The sequence below is a fragment of the Sus scrofa genome, chromosome 2 (genome assembly GCF_054392235.1).
Source record: "Sus scrofa isolate SSC_HxYL_T2T_F1_AM1 chromosome 2, Sscrofa_HxYL_maternal_Yorkshire_Landrace_v2.0, whole genome shotgun sequence".
NCBI classification, from domain to species: Eukaryota; Metazoa; Chordata; class Mammalia; order Artiodactyla; family Suidae; genus Sus; species Sus scrofa.
The window spans coordinates 148,540,926-148,558,778 of record NC_139384.1 but is presented as its reverse complement, the minus strand read 5'-3'; the positions used below and the strand labels follow the sequence as shown (position 1 = coordinate 148,558,778).

General features: G+C 42.2%; 1 protein-coding gene across 19 annotated transcripts in view; it reads right to left on the bottom strand.

Moving 5' to 3' along the window:
- FBXL21 (F-box and leucine rich repeat protein 21) overlaps positions 1-16,953 on the bottom strand; it is a 33,022-nt gene extending 16,069 nt beyond the window's left edge. For 3 of the 19 annotated variants that reach the window (XR_014838818.1, XM_085014631.1, XM_085014632.1), the window contains exons 1-6: positions 16,759-16,953; positions 16,236-16,303; positions 13,124-13,223; positions 10,405-10,771; positions 9,834-9,956; positions 6,314-6,485 (exon numbers count right to left, since the gene is read on the bottom strand). Coding sequence is in view for 14 of the 19 variants with exons in the window: in XM_085014631.1 (XP_084870757.1) it covers positions 6,314-6,485; positions 9,834-9,956; positions 10,405-10,770 (661 nt within the window). In the remaining 5 variants the exon portion in view is untranslated. Of the gene's footprint in view, positions 1-447; positions 4,455-6,313; positions 6,486-9,833; positions 9,957-10,404; positions 10,772-11,915; positions 12,052-13,123; positions 13,380-14,089; positions 14,177-16,235; positions 16,304-16,758 lie in introns of those variants that run through there. The other 16 variants (XM_085014628.1, XM_085014625.1, XM_085014635.1 and 13 more) reach the window with 16 other exon arrangements.
- Between the last annotated feature and the right edge of the window lie 900 nt (positions 16,954-17,853).

Below are 17,853 nucleotides of genomic sequence, written 5' to 3'. Positions count from 1 at the left end.
ATTCATTGTCAAAGAACAAAAGCTGTGTCCCCACTGAGAACATGAAAAAAGGAAATAGTGCAGAGAATTTAAAGGCAATTTTGAAAGGGGCTGTAAAATCTTTGGACAATGAAATATATGCTTAGCCTTCTAAACAGTCAACCCTCTGAAGTGACTGTTTTAAAAACCAGACTCATCACCTGGAATGGAGAGCTTCCCCGAGGTAGAGTCAGAACGCTGCCTTCTGCCTAGTACTCCACAAGCACTCTCCTATCTGCTGAAAGGCAACACAAAATTTAGACTCAAGGACGCCTTTCTTAGGAATCACTACAATAGAGCGCCCTCTGGTGCATTGTATCAGAAGGGTTTTTGTTTTTTTTTTTAAATTTCTTTTTCTTGTAGTTTTGAATGTTAAAATGTTCAGCCTAAACTATTATAAAGGTTCGAACGACAGAGACTAGCACTGAATAACTTCTCTTTCTTTATTCAAAGTGATTATAATATATACTTAAAACTGTGGTATCAGATACTAGGTTTAATGACTACATTAATAATGTGAACAAAACGAATTCTTAGTTGGCAAATGTCTTGAGTTTTTTTGCAGGAAACTAATGCAATGAAAGAACAAGATAAGGGGCCAATTTAAGAGGCCAGGCCTAGAAAGGGAAGAATTATTACATCCTTGTGACATTAATCTCTCTTAGCATATATTAACAGTAGATATGACGTTTAAATCTGCCTCTCTCCCCAGTATTTAATAAAATTCAAATAAGGCAATCAAGACTCAGAAGGAAGAAAAAACAAAAATTTGAGAATTAAATTTTTGTGTCTCTTCAGTACAACCTAAGAAAGCACTTTTCTCCCATTCTCCCTATTTATAATTTGCCAGAAAATTATCCTAACTTTCCCAGAACTTTCAAAAACAAGCAAAACAAAACAAAACGATTTTTAACAGGAAAAGTTTGCTTACAGAACTAAAAATATTTCTAAGGCTAAAAGTCTAAATTCATCTCATATCAACATGAGTCATTTATCTAGAATCCTATAATCTTAAGGCAGCAGTACTTTCCATGGACTTCTACAACAACAGAGAGATTTTCATTTGATGAAGCACCAAAAATACTGTGTATTTCAGAGTTGCTGTTGTGGCTCCGCACGTTACGAACCCGACTGCTATCCATGAGGATGTGGGTTTGATCCCTGGCCTCGCTCAGTGGGTTAAGGATCTGGCACTGCCGTGAGCTGTGGTGTAGGCTGCAGATGTGGCTCGGATCCCAGGTCTGCTGTGGCTGTGGTGCAGACTGGCAGCTGCAGCGCTGACTGGACTCCTTAGCCTGGGAACTTCCATATGCTGCAGGTGTGACCCTGAAAACAACAATAACAACAAAACCTCTGTATTTCCTCATCTTGTTTTTGGCCCTCCTAGAAATCTTGGCTCTTCAGTTTATTAACCTAGTTAAGTCAGACCATCTAGGGTCATTTCAGTGAGCTGATCAGTGACCGAGTTTTACGCTGAGTTTTTGCTTTAAGAGTCATAATAACACTTAGCTAACTCAGTTTGACTACTAAGCCACCAAAGACCATTATCTAGAGCAGCAACTTCTCATTTGCTGTAAAAGAGGCCACGGATACTCATAATCTCTCTATGCTAATGAGCTATAGGGAGAACCCCCCCCATGTCCCTCCCCTAAATCCCCTCTGCCTTGCTTCCTTATCCTCCAGTGCAAATACCAGTAGCATTGGATGGCTTACCGTTCTGGTGTATACACTGAAAGTAACACCACGGGGGGCTGGAGGTTTATCTCTACAGTACTTCTCCCACTACTCTGATCTCCCCACCAGACTGACACCTCCATCTCAGGTACACCACTTCTGCTACGATTAAGTTCTCTATTATATGCTGCTTCTGCACTCTCCCAACGTCTTGTTTTGTTTTTTTCCTTTTTATGCCACGCCTGTGGCATATGGACGCTCCCGGGCTAAGGGTCGAATCAGAGCTGCAACTGAAGCCTACGTCCCAGCCACAGCAAGCACCAGGCCTGCAACCCACTGAGTGAGGCCAGGGATCTAATACACATCCTCAGAGACAACCCTGGGTCCTTAACCCACTAAGCCACAATGGGAACTCCTCTCCTGAAGTCTTAAGGTATAAATTACATGATCTGCAAAAGTAATAACTATCTAAGAAATGGGATTTATTTTTCAACCAGTAATACGGGTCCTGCAAGCATTCAGTGAGAGTGCACGAAGGTACTACACATTGTTCTGAGACTTTCAAACCCAAAGGTGAATGAGATGCCTGCTCTCTCAGCATCGCAGTGACAAAGAACACGGTATAGTGGTAAGAGTCTATGCACAAGGACAGCCCCTAAATAAAGAGTTATGAACTGTACTAGGTTTTTAAAATCACCACTTAAAAAGTACAATATATTTGTATTTCTTAATCAAGAGGATATTAAAAAAATTTTCTTCCTATATAAATATGCAAAACTGGAAAGTAATGAACATAATTCTATTTTTTAATCTAGCTGATTTCTGAGAAATTTAAGATCCTGGGGTGGGGGCAGGATTTTGAGGAACAAGTTTGAAAAAGAAAGTCCCTAAAATAAAATTTATTGAATGCCTAATATGTGCTAAATACTACACTGGATGCTGGGGGGAATACAAGAGTGAGTAAAACCCAACACTGATTTTGCAATGATGGAGCCTGTGGCTCAATGGTAGAAGCAAGCAAGCAGCAAATTACAGCGGCGCCAAGTGACGCAAAGGGAAATCGGAGCGCTGGGAGTCACGGAGGCTTCCCTGAGGAAACGGCATCCAAAGGAAAGATCTGAGGGGGCAAAGAGAGCAGCTGAAGCAGAAAGGAGCCCATGCACAAGGGCCCTCTGACTCGAGGGTGCGCAGCACTTAAGGAACTGAAAGAGAATGGGGGCAGAGGGCAAAGGGCAGCTTGGTGGGAGGGAAGGAGGGCAAAGAGGTGGGGAGAAACCAGGCCTTGCAGGGTCTTGCGGGTCATTGGACGGATAGTCTCCATTAAAGCGTTTCAGCTGTGTTACTAATTAAATTATAAGATCACTTCTGCAAAGGACCTGGCACAGGGTCAGACACCTCATAAATATATTCGGTAAACGCTGATTCCCTCCCACACTCTGAAAAATTTACTTTTTAATCTCGGGAGGGTATTTAACCAATCAGCAAGCCCGCTATCTTTATAAAATGAATTATATTATTTAATTTTAATCTAACGCCCACTTCCTCCTGAGTTAATACAATAAAGCAGGAATCAAAGTGCACCGGAAATTCAGTTATTTACTGAATCATAGTATGATCTTATATCGTGCTAAAAATGGAGTGCAGTTAAGCCAGCCTCCGTAACTATATTTTGATTGAACTCAGTTTTTAATATTAAATATTTTGTAAAACATATTAATACCAAGATGAAACAGAAACAATTAACAATAGAAAGTTGTAAATGACATACTTTAAAGGATTCAAAGCTCCATATTATACATTTATTTAATGAGCCAAAATACGCCTTCCAAGGCAAGCTGAGGAACTTACCCTAAAAATCCAACTGTACTTTTTACCACGTCCACTATCCTATCCACAAAAACAGTGTCTGTGCCTTACTTACAATTTCTGCCTTTGCAGATTTCTCACACTTTTCCAAATGTCTGCTGTAATCACATGAAGACAGTTTGCGAACAAGAATATATTTTACCTAAAACACTTCGGCAACGCATCTTAAAATTTTCATTTGCACAGAGAGAAAGAAGCTAATCTTCCTGATTATTACTATTATTTTTTAAGGTAAGCACCTTTGGTAGTCCATTACCAGAGAGGCGTGACATCAGGGAACCATATTCTTCCCAAGTGTTTGGAGACTTCGGCGTGCATTTCATCCAGGCTATAATCGCCGTCAGGGGTCAAAACGTCCTCGGTTATAGAGAGCTGCGTTAGCCTTCTCCCGCACCGCCTGACAAACTCAATGAACGCACTGCAGCTAACTTCACATTCCCTGAGGCCCAAGGCTGTTAGGTTGTGACAGTGTTCACCAATACAAAGAAGTTCATTGTCAAGCGCCTGAAGACCATTAGCACACACTACTAACTCGATCAGCCGAGGGCAGCGGAGACCTATCCGTCCTAGAACCGCTCTGCTTACTGAACGACCAAAGTAAAGGTGCGTAACGGGGGTGTCTTCTCTGAAGAAGGTCGCCAGCTCCTCTTCACACAAAAAGAAGTACATAACAACATTAACTCCCGGCGAGCGCCTGGTAAGGGCACGCCAACTTTGTTCTTCAATAGAATGAAATCCAACTTGTCCGGGATTTTCACTCACAACATCTATTCGAAGATGTTCAAGGCTGACATGCGTCTCACGTGAAAGTGCCAGGAGAAGTGCATCACTGAGCATGGAATAATTCAGGGCCAGTTCTCTAAGGCCTTGGCAGTGATCGGCCACACAAAGGATCCCTGCCGGAAACGGGGGAAAAAAATCCTTACGAACACAGAGCACAGATACTAGGACAACAGTTCATAAGCTTAAGTTTGATAAGAGTTATGCATTCGTTGTGAAAGTAGACATCTAACAACTTCTGAAGAGATGGACACCCAGACATATGAAAATAGACGTAACTAAAACACGTTTAGGAGAAGCAACTTAAACTGTATTTGGCTTGCACATCAAGACTTCCTTTGAAGAACAAAGCAGGAGGCATAACCCAGACTTTCCACAATATGACAAAGCTACAGTAACTGAAACACTGTGGTACTGGCAAAAATCACACATATATATCAGAACAGACAGCCCAGAAATAAACGTACACACCTATGGTCAACTAATCTTTGACAAAAGAGTAAAGAATAAACAATGGAGAAAAGACAGCCTCTTCAGCAAGCAGAGTTAGGAACGCTGGACAGCTGCATATAAACCAATGAAGTTAGAATACACACCTTCCCCCCACACACAAAAATAAACTCAAAATGACTTAAGGACTTAAATATAAGACATGACATAAAACGCCTATAAAGACACAGGTAAAACACTCTCTGACATAAACTGTACCCATGGTTTCTGAAGTCAGTCTCCCGAGGCAATAGAAATAAAAGAAAAAATAAACAAGTGGGGGCTAACCAAACTTAGACGCTTTTGCACAGCAAAAGAAAGCATAAAAAAAACAAAAAGACAACTGACTGCGAGAAAATATATACACACACTGTGCTCAACAAGAGATTAATTTCCAAACTATATAAACAGTTCATAAAACTCAGCAATAAACAAACAAAAAAACCAACCGAAAAATGGGCAGAAGACCTAAACAGACACCCCTCCAAAAAAAGACGTCCGGATATGCAACAGACTCAAGAAAAAATGCTCATCATAAGTAATTATTAGAGAAATGCAAATCAAAATTACAATGAGGTACCACCTCACACCAGTTAGAATGGCCATCATCAAAAAGCCTACAAATAACAAATGCTAGACGGAGTGTGGAGAAAAGGGAACACGCCTACGCTGTTGGCGGGAATGTAAATTTTGGTGCAGCCACCCTGGAAAACAGTGGGATGGTTCCGCAAAAAACTAAAAATAGAATCACCACGTGACCCAGCAATCCCACGCCTGGACATACATCCAGACACAACTATAATTCAAAAATATATGTGCATCTCGATGTTTATAGCAGCACTGTTTACAACAGCAAGAGGTGGCAACAACCTAAATGCCCATCGACAGACGAAGGGATTAAGAAGACGTGGTACATATACACAACGGAATACTGCTCAGCCATAAAAAAGAATGAAATAATGCCATTTGCAGCAGCATGGGAGGACCTAGAGATTGTCATAACGAAGTGAAGTCAGTCAGAAGAAGAAAGAAAAGGTCACATGATATCACTTATATGTGGAATTTAACACACGACACACATGAACCTATCTACAGAATAGAAACAGATTAACAGACCCAAAGAACAGACTTGCGGCTGCCAGGGAGAAGGGTGAGCAGAGGAGGAATGAATTGGAGAGTTGGGGACGGGCAGATGCAAACTATCATATACCGAATGGTAAACAATAAGGCCCTACTGTATAGCACAGGGAACTATACACAAACCTTAAGGTCAAAGAATACCGGAATCACTTTGCTGTACATCAGAAACTACCACCACATTATAAATCGACTGTACATCGATTAAAAAATAAGTGAAAAAAATGACTTCTTTCCAAAAAAGATTAATGGATTATGTTTCACAAGCATGCCGTTTTCAATAGGAAATTGTATTATTACTATGAACATAATAAAACACATCATACACGCTTAAAAAAATATAACCTACCATCCGATAAAACATGAGGACAGCTACTCATTTTTAGGCGTCTTAGAGTATCACTGTTATTGGCCACAAGAATCTTCAAAGAAGGATCATCCGCTGGTGTGTCTTCAATTTTGATTGACGATGATGATGTTGAGTTGACAATAACAACTGTAAGTGCTGACACAAAACGAGACTTTCATGGCAATAAGAAAAAAAATCATAAGAACATTATTTAAAAATCTATAGCTTCAATTAAGCAATTTATTAAAACCATTTCTATCAATTGTGCTTCCAATGACATCATAAGAGGCATCCACCCATTACTGTCTTTTAAAGCACCATGAGCCGGTAAAAGACATGATACGTTTACAACTGATAAAGGGAGTGGTGAAAAAGGAAGAAGTTTCAAATATTTCAGAAACACGTCCTCCAATTATTTGCAATCTTAGGGATTGGTTTTTCCATATTAAAAGGATATCATTACACTTATTTCCTAAAATAGACGTTGGGAAGTTGTGGTCCCCTGGCCAAACCCAGTCCACAGGCTGTTACTGTATGGCTCATGCGTTAAGAATGGTTTTTACATTTGCAAATGATTCAAAGAAAATCTTTAAAGAGTAATACTTTGTGATATGTGAAAATTACATGAAACTCTCCCCGTGTCCATAAGCAAAGCTTGACTAACACAGTCATGCTGCTTCCTTTGTGTCTGCTTTATGTCATTCATGTCTGTTCATGTCTGCTCGCACACACAATGCTGGAGGAGGCAGTGCTGCAGCAGGAGAGGTGAAGAACTGGGTGACTCACAAAGTCTAAAACGGTACTATCTGGACCCATTCAACCTCCTGGCACGGGAGAAACAGAATTCTGACCTGTCTTATTTATTCCTGTATTTCCAGGACCTAAAATATTATCTGGCACATAGCAAAAAGTCAATAGTCACTGCTGATGAATAAATGATGTCACAGTCTTTGATGACAAACTTTTGCGAGCACACTACCTCACCAAAGATAGGTTTTGAAAACCGTCTATGTTTTGAAGATTGACAAACTAAGGAGCTTATGTATAGCTGGACTTCAAAATGGGTAGAATCTCACAAGGTTTCAAATCCAGTCTCTTTGGAAACAGACAGTCTGGAAACCAAATCCATGCATGATCAGTTTTCCTTTTTCAAAATCAATTTGGATTCTCTCAGAAGCTCTACTGTCCCTAGTAGAGGTACCAACTTGGTTATACATTTTAATTCATTTATAAGCAAACAATGGTTTATACTAACTGTAAGCTAATTTATACAAATTTTTAAATGGTGGATGACAAGACCTCTTACCTAAATTTTATGCTGTAAAAAGTTATCAGAGAAAGAGACATACATCACTCGGTTTCCTTAAGAAATATAAGGTTTAATTTCGCTTTAATCAATTCTCAATGGACTCTTTTAAGCTGTGTGAAGGACATATTTAAGCATTACCGAACATATTTCATTACAGTAACAATATACTCGTTCGGCATTTCTTATGTCTAGCAAAATGCTGTATTTTTCCATTATTTTCTCTCCACTTACAAATGAAAAAACTGAGGTTCAGAGAAACCCACAACTTTGCCAGAAGCCACCGCTCTCTCTTTCTGCTGTGGAGGCAGAGCTTAAATGAAGCCTGCTTACCACGGACGCCTCGCTTGGGTGACTGCACCTGCTACCCTAGAAGCTGGCCTTGGAAACGAATGTGCAACATGAGAGACAGCTCAGAATCTAAGAATTTCAGGTTAATCTGATTCCCTAGCTCATAAACAAGGACAAAACTATTTAGAAGTAGTGAGTTTTCATTTGATTACGTAGATTACTCAAATCCCCAAATGACCCATTTTTTTCTAGCATGTCCCTTAAACAGATGAACAGGCTGGCAGAAATGCTTGCTAAAAGACAGGCGTGATCCAGTTTCTGAGAAAGAGGATGCTGCCAGGTGTCTAACCTCTTCTGCAGGAAGGTTTCCATCAGCCGGTTTTATGGATACTTTGGTGCTTATTACACATCAGGCATTATTCTAATTCTGGGCTTATAATGATAAATAAAATAGAATCCTTGCCTTCGAGGAGAAGAGAATTAACATGTTCAATAAGTTAACTTCAAGGACGGATGCATGAAAGAAAAGAACGTACTATAAAACATTAGAGAGTAACTAGAGAAGTGGGTGCTATTTCAGCAACAATGGTCAAGGAAGGCCTCTTTGGAGTTCCCATCGTGGCGCAGTGGTTAACAAAGCCGACTAGGAACCATGAGGTTGCGGGTTCGATCCCTGCCCTTGCTCAGTGGGTTAAGGAGCTGGCATTGCCATGAGCTGTGGTGTAGGTTGCAGACGCGGCTTGGATCCCTTGTTGCTGTGGCTCTGGCGGAGGCCAGCAGCTACAACTCTGATTAGACCCCTAGCCTGAGAATCTCCATATGCCACGGGAGCAGCCCTAGAAAAAGGCAAAAAAAAAAAAAAAAAAAAAAAAGGAAGGCCTCTCTGAGGAAATGGCCTTTGAGCGGAAGCCTGAGTGAAGAGCAGACAGGCATTAGCATCGGTAGCAGAGACTGGTGGTTGCTTCCTAACAACCCTCCAACTTTTTTGCTTTGGTAACAGAGTTCTGATTTTCACCTGGGCACATTGCCACCCAGCTAGAAGACTCTCCGCGCCTCCGAGACATGCGGTGTGGCCACTGGGCTAAGCTGGCCAATGAGACAGATGGAAGCATGACGTGGTACTGAGAGCTTGAACAGAAAGGGCACATCCTTCTTCCTCCCAATTCCTTCCACCCAGCTGTCTAGAACACGCTCCTGAGGGCTGGCGCTCAGAAAACCATCGTGGACATTGAAAGGGAAGAGAATACCGTGGAGAGAATGGAGGGCCTGGGAGGAGCTTGGGTTCCAAACAACTTCATACCAGCTGTGGGCTGTGGCACCTACAAATTTCTTTACTGCAAGAGAGATACACCTCATGGTTTCTAGGCCACGGTTTTGGAATTTCTACTCTAAGGACTCAAACATCATCCTACCCGTATAAGACATTTAGTTTAAAATTACATTGTGCTACCTTCAGTGAAAGACTATAGAATTACAGAAACCATCCACTAATTGGCCCGAGATGCTCTACATTCAAAGTAACTGCTGGCACTTGAAAACTTGAAGTAGAACAACTGAATTTTATACTAATGACCTCCACTCTGCAACGGTTATTCAAATTATAAAATACAGCTAAACAATGAAACCATGCATAAGCTATTTCATCCAAAATAATTACTAGTCCCTAGAAAACAGCTTTAAATAATTCCTTGACTATAAGTAGGGCTATGGTCTGTTTTTACGAAAAGAATTGTTTTTACAAGAATTTTTTTTGGCTACACCCACGACATGAAGGAATTTTGGGACCAGGGATCAAACTCATGCCACAGCAGCAACCTGATCCATAGCAGTGAAAATGTCAGATCCTTAACCGGCTGGGCCACCAGGGAGCTCCAACATTTAAGAATTTTAGCAGCTCTCACCAAAAAAGTGTATCATCTTTACCTTTGACACATTCACAAAGCTTGGCTTAGCTGTTGAAATCAAGCCCAAGGTCTGGAGAGAACAATGCACCAGCTGAGAAAGTATATCACAGGCAGCTTCTGCTGATTCAGTACTACCATCAACCTACGAAGACAATTTAAAGTCTGAATTTCCTGAATACCACTTATCAGAAAGTTTCTGGCAATATAATTATTTAATAGAATTCAATTGCAAGACTGTACGTCTCCCTTTCAGCTATACAATAAATTACTATTTGTTTCTCTCTACACACTATGCCAGATAAAAAGTGAGAAACAGAAATGATGACAGATGAACTTTCTAAGTGCGTCACACTTTCAAATCTTGTACAATTATCTGACTCTTCACAGTGGCATCCACATGAAGGAAAGTGAAGTTTAAACTATTCAGCTAAAGCTCAAGTTCTGGATGTAAATCTATGCAAGTAACAGCAGATGGAGAGGACATCATCTGGAATAAGAATGCTGCAAAAGTCACTGACGGTGATGGAGCTGTACAGAAGTATTCACAAAACACAAGCCACTGTTGCCATCGAAGGCTTGTTCTTCCTTACCTTGAAACTGACATACTGGAGATGGGCGGCGTGCTTTTTAATGATCTGCCGAATGAGATCGGGATGAGGGGAGCTCAAATGCGACGTAGCTGACTGGTTCAGTTCAAACTCAAACTTGCGCCAAAGGTCAGGAATATGAAAAACTTCATTCCATCTCCTGCACACAGAAGATGCCCGGGCCCGATCTATTAAAGGAAGATACTGAAACACACGCAACACTACGTGGTGAGGCAAACTCCCCCAGTCTAGAAGGACAGTGTACACATGAGTCTGGTCCAAAGAAGAGCAGGACTCAAGTTTTGGCTGCTTCACTGGTGGTGAAGCCTGGACAACTTTAGTCACAAGAGATAAATGGTTCCTCTTCATTCTGTAAACATTAAAAAATATGAAGTGAGCGTTTATCCCACATTTCCATCATATATGTGTGCTTTAATTGTGGGGAATAACAACATTAGAAAATGAAAAACAGCTTAAGCCAATTTTAACAGTAATCGTCCACTTTCAGGCAGGGATCGTTACTTCTAGGTGCTAGAGATACGGAAAGAAATAAGAGGGGTGGTGAGATGCAGTGGTAAATGCCATCACTGAAACTGGGACGAGCTGCAAAGAAAGAGGAAGAGAATGCTGTGTATTTGAATTTGTATGTGGGCCAGGGTGGTTGGGGAGACTTCCAGAAGGAGAGGCCCAAGGAAGCAGTGTCTGTGCCAGGCTTATCCCTGGCCCATTACTGTATTCGCGCTACCACCTTACAGTTGCGCTAAGAACTCCCGGGGGTCTGGGAGATAGTAAAACATAACGAAAAGCATCGATCTGGGTACGTCTCCTCTCTGCCATTCACGAACCATGGGTTCTTGTCTGAGCAAATTAACATAAACCTCAGTTTCCTCATCTGAAAAGCAAGGAGAACTGCACTCGGATCTCCTCAGCTTGTTGGGAAGATTAAAGTACCTTCAGTGCCAGCACATTGCATGTACTCAATAAATGCTACGGCCGTTGATGTTTAATTGTCCGATGCATTTTCCTGAACAAATTTTATGATGTTACCCCAGTTCGAGCACAATTCTAACAAAAGGTCCAATGACCTGTGACAATGACAATTTTCAGATGAGACCCAGGACAGAGGAGCGCCAGAGAAGCTGGATGCAGGGACAGAGGCTGTGTGAGCAGCATGCCAGGCTCTCACCAGCCAATGTAAAAGAGGAGAAGAATGAGCATTCTTCCCCAACAACAACAACAACAACAAAATGATCACGCTCCAAGTATTAGCTTGAGACACAATTAAGTTCCAAGACACCTCAGGCCTAGATACGACCCTGTATATAGGGTTACCTTGTACATATATCTTACATAAGACTCCAATGTATTTTAAGCATACAATTACTTGAGGGGTAAAATCACGATAAGAAGGGTTCTGAACTTCATTTAACGTTGGTTGACTATTCCGTTTCCCTTTCACCCTTGCCCGTTAGGGACATATGCGTGGAAGGGTTCGTGTCGTCATGAACACATACCTTCACATCTAAGGAAATGCCTATTTAATATGTAAATATCTCTGTCTTGTGAGTCACTCTGGCTGATGTGAAACATTTCTTAATCACAAGAGAGCGCTGGATTCCAGAAGCAGGAATAACCTGCAAAGTTACTGAACAAAATGAAAGGTCGTCTTTAGGGTATGGGAGAAAAATGCATCTCAAGCATCAAGCAAAAGAGCTATTACATGTATTTTAATCCGACTAAATACACTTACATGCATAACTGAGCAAGACAGTGTAGAATACAGGAAACTTCGGACAGCAATAAATTCAAAGCATAGGCTATTTTAAAGGACTAATTTCCCACGATGCAATACTATGGCCCAGAGAAGGAAAGGAATGGACCTTAGATTCCTAACTCTGTTACGGAGTACATATATATATATATATATATATATATATATATACATGGTTTTGTTTTTTTTTTTTTTTTGTTTGTTTTTTTTTGTCTTTTTGCCTTTTCTAGGGCCGCACCCGCGGCATATGGAGGTTCCCAGGCTAGGGGTCTAATCGGAGCTGTAGCCGCCGGCCTACACCACAGCTCATGGCAACGCTGGATCCTTAACCCACTGAGCAAGGCCAGGGATCGAACCTGCAACCTAAAGGTTCCTAGTCGGATACGTTAAGCACTGAGCCACGACGGGACTCCTAGAGTACATATATTAATATTTTGCTCGTAATTAATTATTTGGTAGTTCACAGAATGGATAATTAAAATTTCACTGAGGTACTACAAAAAACCAAAGTTATCCCTAGTACAATCCCTCATTTAAAAAGCTGTTAGAAAACTGCCTCACAGTTCTAAATAAAGGGATTGTGCTATATATTAAATGTGACTGCATGTAACGTGGGTTGGATATTAAAACTATTTATTAAAATCATTACATTGCCAATTAACTGACAGAATCACCATAAGAATATTAGGTACCAATAATTCTTTTAAAACTAAGATCTTAATTTTCTTTTATGTCATGTACATTCATGTTCAGAGTATAAAACCCATCCATAAATCAAAAATTTTATATAAAATAACTTGACAGCCATGGGCATCAGTAAAATATATTTTCAAATGCAAGCCACACTGATCTTTATTAGCGTGAAACCCTTGATATAAAAACTCCAGCCTAAACATATATAACCCTTTTTCAAAGGTGATCATTTCTTTTCCAAACGACCGACTTTCTTACCTAAAGGAGGCTTCCAAGTTAGAGTTCACTCTGAACGAACGAAATGAAGTAACTGCTGCCAGGGGGTACTCACCGCCATCCGTCTGATTTCTCTTCCTAGCTTGGCACAAAACACCACAAAACACTTTCATCAGAAGGCAGAAGTAAAAATCGAGTAATTTTTATGCTCAGAGTATTTACATATCATTGCATGTGATGAAAGTTTCCATCAAGGAATTACTGATTCCCAGAGGGTTTTTTCCAACTCAGAAGAAAACCTGGCCATTTAAAGACAACAACAACAAACACACCCCACACGACCCTGGCTCCTGGAAACACTGAAACATCTGCCAGGAATTACACGTAAAGCTCTACTCCAAATAGAAGGATGGGGACCCAACAGCCAAAGGGCTCTGAAAATTCACATTTTAGTAAACGTACATAGGGAGGTGTTACAAGACCAGTGCTCTTCCACTGAGCTACAGCACCTGCTCTTGGGGAGGTATTGCACAACATCTAAGGTAGTCTATGATTGCACTTATTTGTTGAAAGGTTGTGTGATTCTTTTAGCTCCCATTTTAGCAGCATGCAACACCACCACTATTATAACCAAAATACTTAAACAAGCAGACATAACTTTTATTATTAATCATTCCCAGATGAATGCAGTTTGTTTGACTATGTCTGCTGTTAACATACGCTTCGGTGGTTTTTAAATTATTTCCTTATATGGATAGATATAATTGATTCATTCATAATCGACTGATTCATGTTCTCTTTGAGGTTTGATCAATTTTAGGCCCAGCGACTTATTAGAGTTAGGAGCAGGCTATGGACATAGAAGAAAATAATAATAACAGGCCTATATCTAGATAAAGCTCAGGGCCTGGGCATTATCAATGAAAGTCCTAATAAATAAATAAATAAACACATTCTACGGCTTTTGTGAGCCTAACTCAGTTACACAGCGGAGGTGAAGGAGGCCACCTGTTCATCCATTAAAAACTTCTCTGAAATCTCTACTGCCTCCGGCCGGCTCTCAACTTCTCTCTGAATCCAACTCCTAAAACAGAACTTGGGAAGACAGAGGGAGCACAGATTAGAGCTCAGGATCCATGAGGCGGTTTCCCCACTGCCAAGTGCTGTTCCACTATTATCCAAACCACTCTTTTCCCAGATAGCGGCAAGGACAGCTCTCTCTCCTTTACACTTCAACCCAGAGGTAGGCAGAAGGGGGCCACCGGGTACACCTTCTCCCAGGTACACACATGGGAGAAAAACAAGCCAAGGGACTTTCCCTAATAACACAATTTTATTTCCTGGAGAAACTCTTCTACTGAATTATCAACATGGCTCATTCTGTGTGTGTGCAGGCCGTTCTTTTCACTAGAGCATCCTGAAGAGAGCTGCGAAGGGCATATGAAGGGGAACTCACCATCTAAGACCCATGAGAAAGCAGCGCCTAAGTACCTAACTCAGATCGGTTCCTTGGAGTCTTTACGAGCAGATGAATTACCTCCATGGTTGTGGAAGGGACCTGACTGCTGTTTCAGAGTTACTATCTGAAATGATGAGGGCTGGTAAAGAGCAAAACCACAGTCCAGGACCCCATCAGGTGATAAGCCACAGTTCGGAAAAGGGAGAGACGAGCGAGCTTGACGTGGGCCACAATTCTAGGGTGGGAACCAGGTTTGTGAGCCTTTGGGAAAGACTGTCACGATGAATTCCAGGTCCACCTGGTGGCTTCACTAATCGCCCGAACCCAATTTCCTTTCTTGCTGTGTCTGCTAACTTGGTAGAAAAGCTAACCACGTGAGTCAGATCCTCTCAAAGTATCTAAGAAATCCGCCACGGTATTCATAAGGGCAAGAGAATCAAAGACAGGTTCAACAAAAGGCTGGACCTCCAAAGTCAGCCTCGAGGCAGCAGTGGAAACAGCTGTCTTGTGCCCTATCGACAGGCTTTTCCAGGTTGTTTAAATGAATACACAGACGGCACTTTTTTTAAGTTTCACGTTTTTAACAGTCACAACACTAGAAATATTGTGTAACACTACAGAGACCAGAATAAGGATTCAAAACTATCTGAAAGGTTAGACAAGTTGGTTGGAAGCAGCAAGAGGAAAATGAACAGAAATAACAAGCAAATGTTCTTTGTCTAAGTGACGTTTCTCAAGTGGCACACTGAGAAACCAGTCTGCTGCCACCAGACAGGTGGCCCCCACTAAGGGGCCTGAACCCCAGTCATCAAGTGCAATGACCAGGGAAGTGGGGCCTGGACAGGAGCGATCAAGATTTATTCCAAACTATGGCTTTGAAACACACAGAGTTGTTGTAAAAGAGTGAAGCGTACTAAGGGGCCAAATCCTCCCACTCAACATCATCCAGAGGACGAAGTACAACTTTTTGGGGATGTTGTGAAAAATACAGTTCTTTGAAGCCCACATGACCTGTCAGTTCCCTTCTACGTCTAAAATCTACGATTGTCAAAAACATGAAAGTCAAAACAAAATAACATCAAGGTTTCAATGAGACAAAAACAATTAGCATTTACATCAAACCTTTCCTAAAATAGTGACTGTCAACTTTTTTGGTGTTCTCACATTTTTTTCATTTATTTAGCAATTTTCTATACACCCTCAATGGTCTCTCTGTGGTATTAAGACATATATATTTAAAAAAAAAACTTTCAATTTTAAAACAAGTATGTTGGCTTTTAAATGACTCATGGAAACTAAAGTTTTCAAACTGTGGATTCAAAACACCTTTGAGGTGCAAGGAGAGGGTTACAACAGAACTTGAACTGGGCCATCTGTTTAAACCCTTGAAAGGGGTGGGGGAGCAGCTGTTCCCTTCTCTTACCCCTCCCACCTCTCCTTCAGACTCTGGAAGAGAAACGGGGTGAGGACACCAAGCCAGGCCCTCTGCAGGGAAGCCTTCTGAACCCGGGAGAGCCCCAGCTTAGCGCTGGGTACACCCAGGGATCGAACAATAAATACAAACGGTTCCAGAAGGCACTTTGCAGCATTTTTTCCGAGAAAATAATAAATTTTTCAACTGTAGATTTTGGGAAATTTTCTGGGCACATGTAAAAGAACAGGACATCTAAAAGAATAGAGATTCCTACAACTCACAGGAAAGGTTTGAGCCTGCTTTTCTCCCAGATATGCTTCCTTCAATAGAAACTCTTGACACGATCCTCCTGAAAATGAGAACACTTGAAAAAGTCCTGCCAAACCGACCGCGTGCATCAGTAATTACGTAACATTGTCTGTTCCCATACCTATGCCAGGCATCAACTAAAGCGCATTTGAGAGAAACGTTACTCTCCAGAGGTGAACAAAATGACTGCATCTGGGGACCCTGGGTCCCGAGTCGTGCCTTGGAGAAAAACCACCACGGGAAGACACCGGCAACCCGAAGTTGTAAAACCCCGCGGAAGACCCGCCTCGAGACAAATCACAGGCGCGGGTGGGGGCTGGCCGGGCGGCCGGGCCTCGGGCCGGAGTGGGGTCTCTGCCCGGAGTCCCCACATCCCCCTCCCCGCCTCGGACGGCCCCCGGTTCCCACACCCCCACCCAGCCCACGGCTTCCTCGAAGCCAGCGGAGGCGCCACCCTCGCCCGCAGCCCACGACGCCCCGAGAGGGCAAGGCTACCTTGAAGCACACAGCCGCGCCTCTCTCCACGCGCGGCCCGGCGACGGCCGGCCGGGCTGCTGCGGCGGCGGCACCCGCCCGCCCCGTCGCCCCTCGAGGTGGCTGCCCCGCAGCCGGCTGCGCTGGGCGCTGGGCGGGGGGAAGAGACCCCCGAGCCCCCGGGCGTCCCCCAGGCCCGCCCCCGGCCCCGCCCCCGCACGCATGCGCGCGGCTCCAGTTTTCGCGGGAAGGAGGCGGGGCCGGGAGCTCACCTCTGCGGAGGGCGCCCAGGGGTACCCTCTGGGGTGGTGAGTTGGAGGTTTGACTCTTGGCTTTGTCCTAGATCGCCGGGAACCTGGCCACCAGCCTCTCTGGCAGGCAGTGAATTCATAGTTCCAGTTTCTAGAACTTAACCTCTCCGGCATGGGCACCCTTTATTAACAATATGCAAGTACTTGAAACAAAATATCAAAAGTATTAACAACTCAGTGTTAAATATGTACACGTCACGTCTCTGTCCTGTGCCACATCGCATCCCCTGGGGATAACCACTGTTCATTGCGTAAATTACTATGCCTTTCGTACATACACAAAAGTATCCAGTGAGGGGCAAGAATTTTCTAACAGCAATTTGCTAGTTTGAAAAAAAAAACCTGAAATCAAACTATATATAATATTCGGAAATTCTTTTGCTTACTACATCATCAACACAGTTTTTTTAATCAACACAGGTAGATTCCCCCTCACACTTTTTTTTTTAACCTCAGCTTTACTAAGGTACAGTTGACAGAATAAACTGTCCATACTTAAAATGTACAATTTGATAAGTTTGGACATCTTGAAATCGTCGCTGCAATCAAGATAACGAACATATGCATTTCTCCCAAAAGTTTCCTTATGCCCTTCAGCAACCCCTGCTTCAACTCCTCCCCGATCTGCTTTCTGATGCTATATTCACATTTTTTAGAATTTCATATACACTGAATCGAAAATGTGTACTCTTTTTTGTTTGACTATTTGCACTCAGCAAAATTGTTTTGAGATTCATTCCTGTTGTTGCATGTATCATAGTTCTTTTCCTTTGATTGTTGAGTAATAGTCCATTTTACGGATATA